Source organism: Anguilla anguilla, chromosome 11 (genome assembly GCF_013347855.1).
Source record: "Anguilla anguilla isolate fAngAng1 chromosome 11, fAngAng1.pri, whole genome shotgun sequence".
Taxonomy (NCBI): domain Eukaryota; kingdom Metazoa; phylum Chordata; class Actinopteri; order Anguilliformes; family Anguillidae; genus Anguilla; species Anguilla anguilla.
Window position 1 is genome coordinate 6,135,090 of NC_049211.1, and position 10,219 is coordinate 6,145,308.

A 10,219-nucleotide genomic window follows, 5' to 3' on the forward strand; every position below is an offset into this window, starting at 1 on the left:
CACTGTTCCTGGAAGTCTACCCATCCTGTAGGCTGTCGGTTTTCTCATCACTGTTCCTGGAAATCTACCCATCCTGTAGGCTGTGAGTTTTCAATTCAACCCTAATTATAGCTGGGGCGACATAGCTCAGGAGGCAAGCGTGGTTGTCTGGCAGTCGGAGGGTTGCTGGTTTGATCCCCTGCCCTGGGTGTATCGAAGTGTCCCTGAGCAAGACACGTAACCCCTAATTGCTCCCAACGAGCTGATTGGTGCATTGCATGGCAGCCTTTCACCATTGGTGTGTGAATGAGGTGAATGAGAGTGTGTGTGTGTGTGTGTGAATGGGTGAATGAGAGCCATCAATTGTAAAACGCTTTGGATGAAAGCGCTATATAAATGCAGACCATTTACCTTTTACCATATGGAACACTTGATTCTACTAATTATCAGCTCAACCAGATCTTTAGTTGTTAGGGTTGGAGTTAAAACCTACCGGACGGTAGATCTTCAGGATCAGGGTTGGGCAGCCCCGCTTTAAGGTGTAAGACCACAAATGTGTGATTGTGTGAATGCTCTTAACTGAACATTCTAATGCTGATGAAACAATCACAACTGGTCATTGAAGTTCTGGAATGACGACTTTTGAATTTAGAAAAAAGCAATTCCAATTTTGTTTTCTTTTCCCCCTCCAGTTCTTCAGTTCGGCTTCATCACCATCTTCGTGGCGGCCTTCCCGCTGGCGCCGCTCTTCGCCCTGCTCAACAACTGGGCCGAGGTGCGCCTGGACGCCCACAAGTTCGTCTGCGAGTACCGGCGGCCCGTGGCCGAGCGCGCCCAGAACATCGGCGTCTGGTTCTACATCCTGGACGTCCTGTCCCACGTGTCCGTCATCGTCAACGTGAGTCTCCTACAGGCCTCTGGTGGGGCGGGGGAGGGGTCTATCCATTCTTTTAGGGGAAATAGAGGTCCCAGAACATCGGCGTCTGGTTCTACATCCTGGAGGTCCTGTCCCACGTGTCCGTCATTGTCAATGTGAGTGAGGGGGTGGGGTTGGGGGTTGGTTATGGGGATCCAGTCATTCTTTTAGGGATATAGAGGTCCCACAACATTGGTGTCAGGTTCTGTGTCCTGGAGGTCCTGTCCCACGTGTCCGTCATTGTCAACGTGAGTGAGGGTGGGGGGGGTGGGGGCGGGGGATGAGGGCGGTCCATCCATTCTTTTAGGGAAACAGAGGTCCCAGAGCATCGGCGTCTGGTTCTACATCCTGGAGGTCCTGTCCCACGTGTCCGTCATTGTCAACGTGAGTGAGAGGGGGGTGGGCGTGGGGGATCCGATCATTCTTTTAGGGCAATAGAGGTCCCAGAACATCGGCGTCTGGTTCTACATCCTGGAGGTTCTGTCCCACATATCCGTCATTGTCAATGTGAGCGAGGGGGTGGGGGGGTAGGTGGTCAATCATTCTTTTAGGGAAATAGAGGTCCCAGAACATCAGCATCTGGTTGTACATCCTGGAGGTTCCCACGTATCCGTCATTGTCAACGTGAGTGGGGGAGGAGGGTGGGGGATGAGGTGGGTGTCCAATCATTATTTTGAGGAAATAGAGGTGTGCTCACTCCCTCCTGGGGATAAGAAGGTAACCCACCCATTTTAGGCTCTAGATTGGGTGATTCAGCTCCATGGTCTGATACTGAATCTTGTTTCCCAGAGGCCAAATTCATTTTCCAGACACATACCTGAAATTTTTTTTCAATCTAAGCAATAAGCAACACTGGACTTATGAGACCGACAGTAAGGATGAAATTGACTAGGTGGCAATGTGCTATTTATCACTCTGAAAGGTTTATGTTGCACGGGGAGGGAGGTGAGGTAGAAATGGTTGCATTTAAGTACAAGATTATAATGTACGATATAAATAGAGTACGCTTACCATGCATAATTTCTGCATATATAAAACTTTGTAAAACTAAAACCTCAGGGACAAAGTTTACCCATTTGAGGCTTTTGGTTGGGTGATTGAGCTCTGTGGCCTGATATTGAATCCTGGCCATATAAATAGTTTCCCACAGTCCCACTGGAAGGCACATAATTAGCCTGAGCATCATTCAGGGTGGGGTAGCATTGGTTGAGCAGGAGTGACTCCTGTGGTGAGTCTGTCTGTGACGTTTGTGTATGTAGTGTACTTATTCATTAAAAGAAGCAAAGATGGTGGCACGTGCAATGGATGGAAAACAGGGAAAAACTGATTACAGGAATTTGCTAATGAAATTGCGCCTTGGGAGATGCTCTTGGAGGTCTTCGGTGCTCCATATCTTTGCACAGAGTGCCATTGAGTCCACAATGCCGCAGGTTTGGGTGATGTTGCGCGATGTCCCTGCGATACGCTTGTCCGTCTGTCCGTCTCTCCTCCTCCTCCCGTAGGCCTTCCTGATCGCCTTCACCTCCGACTTCCTGCCGCGGCTGCTGTACCAGTACAAGTTCCACCAGGACCTGACGGGCTACGTCAACTTCACCCTGGCCTACTCCCCTCCGGATTACAACTACGCCAACCACACCATGTGCAGGTATAATGCCCATTACAGTGCTTAATTAAAATTCACTCATTATTCACTCTTAATTCAGCATAATTCAAATTCAGCATCTAGGTACGTACCTGAACAATTATACAGTCTAAGCTGTAACCAACACTGGGCTCCTGCTATGAGACAAATAACAAGGATAAAATTGAGGACTCCTGTCACAAGAAAAAAAGCACGGGTGAAATTGGCTAGGTGGCAGTTTATTTATTATTTGTTCTGTTTATTGATCAGAAGGGTTTATATTGCATGGGGAGGGGAGAGGGGGTGAGTTATAAATGGTTATATTTTAGTTTATATGATTGAATAAGGCTATAATCAGCATTAGAAATGGAGTACACTTATCATGCATGTCTGCATATATAAGGCTTAGTGAAACTATTTGAAAGAGTGAAGAAGTTTTTTTTTTTTGTTTTATTAAGTCTTTTTTTTTGTCAACAAAATTCTGTATCTATTTATAGTGAAGTACATGGTTGATAACCAGTTAATTGAACTTTATTCAATATTTGTATAGCCCATTTTACAGAGACACTGTCGCAATAACTGTTTACAGTGGAAATGTAAATATAAAATATTTATATAAGAAAATTGGGGGGGAAAAAAGCAAGAAATTTGGGCAGAAAATTGTGTTTATAAAACTGAGACTATTGTATTTCCTGGGAACTTGTTTTCACCCCAGCTGTGCCTGTATCGCAGGTACAAGGCCTTTCGGGACAGCAATGGGACCTACACCCTGTTCTACTGGGAGCTTCTAGCAGTCCGGCTGGGCTTCATCATTGCTTTTGAGGTAGGGGGCGACAGTTCGCCTCTTTTCTGTTCTACCTTTCTGGCTGCGTCCTCCTCCTTTCGTTTTGAATCCCTCTTTCATACGTCCTTCCTCCATCGTTCTCCGTTATCTGTCCACTCCATTCCGATTGGCAGTCACAGCAGGCCGTGGCCTCACCTTTTAGAAGCAAGCCTGTTGTATGTGATTTCTATTTGTGTGTATAAATATACGTGTCAATGAGTGAGAATATTATGCACTTGCTGCATATGTCCTGTGGGTGCCAGTGGCAGTGGTTATTTTCCGTTTTAGCTGGGGGGTCTCTGACATCCGTAGCCCGGGATCCCGGGGGAGCCCGCAGACGCTAGGCCTCGGTTTCGCGGCCCTGCGGTTCCGCGGCCGTTGCCGCGACGACGAACGATGCCGGAGATCCTTCATTGTGTCGTGTTGGCCTTTTTTTCTTTTTTTTTTTTTAAACGCTGAGCAGATTATGATCCGCAGGTCTTGGCACGGTGCTGAATGCTTGGCACCGCCGCCCGCGGGGGCATTGTCCTCAGCTAGCCGCCCGGCCGCATTTTTCTGCCGACTCGGTCGTAATTAATTGTGACAAAAATAACATTTTTCTTTTTTTTTCTTTTTTGTTTTTTTTTTTCTTGTGCGGTCGGAGCGACTCGGGACCGTGCTTTGCACAGCGCGCTGCGCTTCGGTGTGTCACATGTTGAGTGAGCATGGTTTTTCTGTCAGCTAATGTGCCTTGCAGGGACAGAGAGAGAGGGAGGGAGGGAAAGGGGGAGAGAGAAGGAGAGAGGGAAAAGGAGGGAGAGGGAGGGAAAAGGAGGGAGAGAGAGAGGGGGGGTAGAGGGAGGGAAAAGGAGGGAGAGAGAGAGGGGGGGTAGAGGGAGGGAAAAGGAGGGAGAGAGAGAGAGATAGCTGTAATGTGACAGACAGCAGCTGGAATGCGTGAAACATGGAGAGTACATGATTCTGTTCTTCACGTCGACTTGCCTCAGTGTTTTTTACTCATGTGCCGAGCAGTCATTCCTCAGCAGGCCTTCCAGTATGCTTATGAATAGCACGAGCCTTGTTGACTCACTGGAAAAATTAGCATCTTCCGCCGTTTATTGTTTTCTGGACTCACATCAGGTCTGCTTAACTTTCCTCTTCACCGCCCGCTTCTGGCGATTCCAGAGCTGCCCAGCCCCATTCCTGGAGATCTACCGTCCTGTAGGTTTTCATTTCAACCCATTTCATTTGGATCTCTTGATTCTACTAAATAGCGGCTCAATGAGATCCCTAGCTGTTGAGTGAAGTGTGGCTTTTTTTAGGGCTGGAGTGAAAACCTCCAGGATGGTAGATCTCAAAGAACAGGGTTGGGCAGCCCTGATCTTTTCTCACCCCCATTGTCCTCTTTCTATCAAGTGTCCACACTTCCATCCTGTCTGCTGGGTTGATTACGTTGTCTCTCTCTGCCTCTAACCATCTCTATGGCCCCCTCCTCCTCCCCCTCCCCTCACCTCCCCTTCTCCTCCCCCTTCCCTCACCTCCCCTCCTCCTCCCCTTCCCCTCCACGGTCGGTCCCCAACCGTCAGCACGTGGTCTTCTTCGTCCTCCGCGCGATCGACTGGATGGTGCCGGACGTGCCGGGGTCCCTGGAGCTGAAGATCAAACGGGAGCGCTACCTGGCCAAGCAGGCGCTGGCGGACAACCAGGAGGCTCTGCTGGTGAGTCGGGGGTCGGCCACCAGCCCAGGTCAGTGCCCAGGCGACGGACACACCTCCCTCCACTCACTGCCACTTCAAATCGAGTAGATGTTCCCTCCATTTGGTCTGTGGATCGATGTCCACCAACACCTTCCCCACTCACTGTTGCCTCAAATCCAGTAGATGTAACCCCTTCATTGGTCTGTGGATCGATGTCCACCAACACCTCCCCACTCACCGTTGCCTCAAATCCAGTTAGATGTCCCCTTCATTTGGTCTGTGGATCGATGTCCACCAACACCTTCCCCACTCACTGTTGCCTCAAATCCAGTAGATGTCCCCTTCATTGGTCTGTGGATCGATGTCCACCAACACCTCACTCACTGCTGCCTCAAATTGAGTAGATGTCCCCTTCATTGGTCTGTGGATCGATGTCCACCAACAACTCCCCACCAACTGCCGCGTCAAATCGAGCAGATATCCCCTTCATTAGTCTGTGGATCAATGTCCTCCAGCGGCTGTCATATTCTGTCTACACCGTTTCTATTGTAAACCATTGCCCTGCTGGTAATCTTCCCATTTGTTGGTCTAGGCCAGGGTTACTCAATCTTGTTGCTGGAAGGGCAGTGTATACAATGCCCTCGAGAAGTATACTGGACAGTAGAGTGAAATTAGCTATTTTTGCTATATAACTTAAGGCATTTGGATTTGAGATCAAAAGGTGAATACAAGATAAATGTATCGACAATCAATTTTTATATAATGGTATTTACATCAGTAGCAATGTTTCGTGATTTTACAGAAACGGTCCTAAGTATATAGCAATAATAATAAATTTTAAGATACTGTTATCATACTTTTGCAGGGCACTGTATGTGTTATTTTTAACGTTCGATTGTCTGATTATTTTTCACTTTAAATTCTCGCACATAGGCGCAGGTCTGTGCCGATGAATTAAAAGTGGTTATTAAATTGGTGGAATGTACCAGGGTAGACACTGTAAACTTCCAGGTCAAAGGTTGAGCAGCCCTGCTCAATGGCCCTGCCGTTCTCTAGCGGTGGTCCAGGGAAGGTGTTCTGATACTGCAGTGTTTGAGCAGAGGTAAAATGGGATAAATTGAGATTGGAGAGGTCCAGAACTCGCTCTCCTTCAACGGCTGCAGTCGCCACGCAAAAAAAATTAACAGCCCACGTGTCCCCCCGAACCACGGCAAAAAATATTGTGTTTTTATCTCACAGTCATAATGAATACACCTTTCACCGGGTCTTCAAGCTCACCACCTTCACCCGCATGAAACCCAGCTACGCTGGCTGCCATCCAATATAGAACAGGCACAATAAAATGGAAGTATACAGTGTAATTAAGCCAGGGGTCTCCAGTCTGTCCCTTACAGTATATTCCAGAAAAATAATAGAGCACAACTACATTTTTACTTGAAATCATTTTTTTAAAAACATTTTTTAAATGTTGCATGTAGCTCGATCAGGACTTTTTTTTTCTCGGTGAGTTGGCATTTAGGAACAGATGAGTAGAAGCAGGAACAGATGACCTCATTTTGAGCAATTAGCCAATGCGGCTCACGTTTTCCCTCACATCTTTGGCTCAGTAGATCTGGCTACTCTTTTCCACAGAGAGATGATTGCCTTCACTAACACAAACAAACTAATCTCGGCCTCCAGCTTTGTGCCGCTATACGGATTGTCTTGAAAGCGCAGGTGGTTTCATAGGAATGTAGGTTACAGCGTTAGCTTGAATGTGAAAGCTGGCTGACATAGAGGGCTGTTTCCACAGGTATAATTTCAGACTTGTGGATTGAATGCGATGATCATATGGGGTTATAAAAAAAAAAAAACAAAGTAATGGGCAGCACGGTGGTGCTGTTGACTCGCAAGAAAGAGGTTCCGGGTTCGAATCCCAGCCCTCTCGGGTCCTCTCTGCGTGGAGTTTTCATGTTCTCCTCGTGTTCACCTGGGTTTCCTCTGGGTGCTCCGGGTTCCTCCCACAGTTCAAAGACATGCAGGCTAGGCAGGTGAATTGGAGGTGCTAAGTAGGCCGTCGGTATGAGTGTGTGTGCATCACCCTGTGATGGACAGGTGCTTGCCCTGTGTTCTGGGATATGCTCCAGCCCCCCCCCTCCCCAACCCTTGGACAAACAGGTGTAGGTAATGTGTGATTGGATGGATGGATGGATTGAAGAATAGATGGATGGAAGGAAGTGATAGCTGTGTGTTTCCCCTCCTTGTGGCAGAGGTACTATAGATTGAGAAAGCTTGGTTGGCTGGAAGACTTCCATATTTGAGCATTGAAATTTTTCAGCAGGAAAAGCACCTGCATTCTGACCACACTGAATCTTATTTCTGTCTACAGTCCTTTGAATTACCTGCTATAATGCATTTTGGACATCTATTTTAGATTTTAGTCCTGTCTCCCCCCAAATTCTCTTTTGATAGATTTTAATTTCCGCCTCTGCCTTTTTTACAGTTCCAGCTTTTAAATATGCTCAGTACACAAGTGTGATTATGTACGTTATGTAATCATACTTGTTCACAAAAATAATTTTGACGGAGGTGTTTTCAGCACTACACAGTATGAAGTTGGATGAAATATCAAATGGATATTTATGTGAGCAAGTCTTTACTGAGACCTTCTTTCACCATGCTCCATTGTCCCTGAGCTGCAGCCTAGAACAGAAATATTCTATTTTGGCCCTGTGATATGTTTCTGGGAGCCAAAAATTGTATTGTGCATCAAATGATTTTACCTCAGTCCTGGTCCTGGAGAGCCGCAGGGCAGGGTCTGCTGACTTTTGCTGTTTCTCAGCACTTCAGTGACCACAGCAATCGATCAGTTCCTTGGGTCTAAATCGGTTGCTTATCTCAAGACTAAAACGAAAAACCGGCGGACTCTGTGGCTCTCCAGGACCAGGATTGAGGGTAACGGCTTTACAGCCTTCTCTCCTAACAGTCTGTGAGGCGCTATATAATTGAAGTCCAGCTGCTGCCTTAGTGGCTCCATGCTTTAGGTAATAGACCTATAGGCACCATTCACACTAAGGCACCCCAGGGCTCCGCCTGACAGAAACACTTACAGTGATACAGTAGCTATGAAACCCTCATGAAACCATCAGCCTGGAGGGGGGTTACTTAAAACTGCCCCCCAGCCCCCCCCCCCCCCCCAAAAGCGTTATGTAATCAAAAACAGAGGTGAGGTGTCAAACTCTACCCGCAGGCAGCACCCCGGAATGACCTGTGTTATGTAAGCAGAAGCATGACATTTGGAAATTTTTTTGTACCCCGCAGTGTGGCCTAGCTGAACCTCGCAGCGTGGCCTAGCTGAACCTCGTAGCGTAGCCTAGCTGAACCCCTCAGCGTAGCCTAGCTGAACCCCGCAGCGTAGCCTAGCTGAACCCCGCAGCATAGCCTAGCTGAACCCCGCAGTGTAGCCTAGCTGAACCCCGCAGCGTGGCCTAGCTGAACCTCGTAGCGTAGCCTAGCTGAACCTCGTAGCGTAACCTAGCTGAAACTGTCTCATCCCCACAGAGGATAGGATTCATTTACTGGCAAAATGGATGGCCCTGTAGATGAAGACCAGTGTGAGCTTGAGACTGGGTGAAAGCACTAGCGGTCCCTAACGAATCCGGCTCCCCCCCCCCAACCCCCCTCCCCGACCCAACCCCCAACGCCCCCCCCCCCGCAATGATTCACTTGCACGGGCCCATCGTGTGACCCTGCGTTGTGCATTGTTGTGACGTCAGTGATGTGGCATGGTGTGTACGTCCCTGTGTGTTCTGACCATGCTGTTGTGTGTGTTATGTTTTTTTTTGTTTGTTTGTTTGGTTTTTTTTGTGCATTTCTTTGTTCTCGAGTAGTTTTTTTTTTTTTTTTTTTACATTTTTTTAGCAGACGGGACGAGGGTGAGTAGAGGTGCTCGGAAGCTTTAAGGCATTGCGTTTGCTCATCCGTTGACCCGCGAATGGAATCAGATTCCTTCATCGTTTGCCAAAGTGCATAAGAAATTAGAGCAATTTAAAAAAATAAAAGCAATTCAAATGGAAACGTGAAACAATTTCAAATGAAAGCAAATCCAATAAAGCAATAATTAGCTCTAGAGAGCAGTGGAGTGTCCTGATTGACTAGATATCTTATTCAGTAATGGAGCAATTATAGTATTTTAGCGAAAGTCTTGGGAAATCTTTCTTCCTCGATCTACATATTATAGAAATGAGAAGACTTGGAGAAATAACCTCACTAGCAGTGCCTGAGATAGCGTACTTTAGCATTCATTTCAATGGGAGAGTTTTACTGATTCAGTGTTTGTTGGTACCACCATTTTAGAGACTATCCTCATAAGTGGAGGAAGAATGCTTTTAGATTTTTGGTATCACCGTTGGATTGTGCATGACTTTTCTGGGTGAGGTCTGTTTTCTGTTCTCTTACAAATTGAATTTCCCTCTCTGTATTCTTCCCGTCCTCTTTGTGTCCGTCTTCGTCCGATCCTTGGCTCTGCAGCAAGCAACACGTCTGCTGGCATCATGAGCTGAGGCTGCAGTGAAGAGCAGGCTCCACCGGGGGGGCGCTGTCCTGAGTCGGTGGGGCTGCAGTACGGGTGGTGTCTTCATCTAGGATTTTCTCCTTGATTGTTGTCCTCTAAGGGTTATGTGCTGGCCACCTGTCCGGCTATGTGTGTGTGTGTGTGTATGTATGTACAGTATGTGTGTGTGCGTGTCTGTGTGCACGTGTGTGTGTGTGTATAGGTGTGTGTACGCGTGCTATTTGACTAATGGTTTTGTTCATCCCTTCATTGCAACAGTTACATATTTTGTTTTCTATTGTTATTGCCATCTACTCTTTACACTGCACACGAAGAACACATGTAACTGGAATGTACTGGGGATTTTTCAGTGTACGATTAATCCCAATCTTAACACTGTTCATCTAGTCTCCCTGTTGTATCTCTTGCCTCTTGTAATGTATATATACATATGCGATTATATAGATATATATTTCAGAGACATGTCCTGCCTTTATATATTATTGCTCTATATTTATATGGAAAAAAAACTGACGTAACTAATCAAAACATGAAAATATTCTTGTTGCTTATTATGTATTAGTATGATAATAGCTATCGTATGAAATACAGGAGGCTGTTTTCTGTCTTTTCTGTTTTGAAATAAAGCTGGTTTAATGAATGTATAACTGAA

At 46.7% G+C, this 10,219-nt stretch overlaps 1 protein-coding gene across 1 annotated transcript in view; it reads left to right on the forward strand.

Annotated features, from left to right (window-relative positions):
* Positions 1–10,219, forward strand: part of ano11 (anoctamin 11) — a 29,176-nt gene extending 18,957 nt beyond the window's left edge. The window contains exons 21-25 of the mRNA XM_035380989.1: positions 672–877; positions 2,398–2,540; positions 3,249–3,339; positions 4,905–5,064; positions 9,525–10,219. Coding sequence (XP_035236880.1) covers positions 672–877; positions 2,398–2,540; positions 3,249–3,339; positions 4,905–5,064; positions 9,525–9,556 — 632 coding nt within the window. The 3' untranslated portion in view covers positions 9,557–10,219. The remainder of the gene's footprint in view (positions 1–671; positions 878–2,397; positions 2,541–3,248; positions 3,340–4,904; positions 5,065–9,524) is intronic.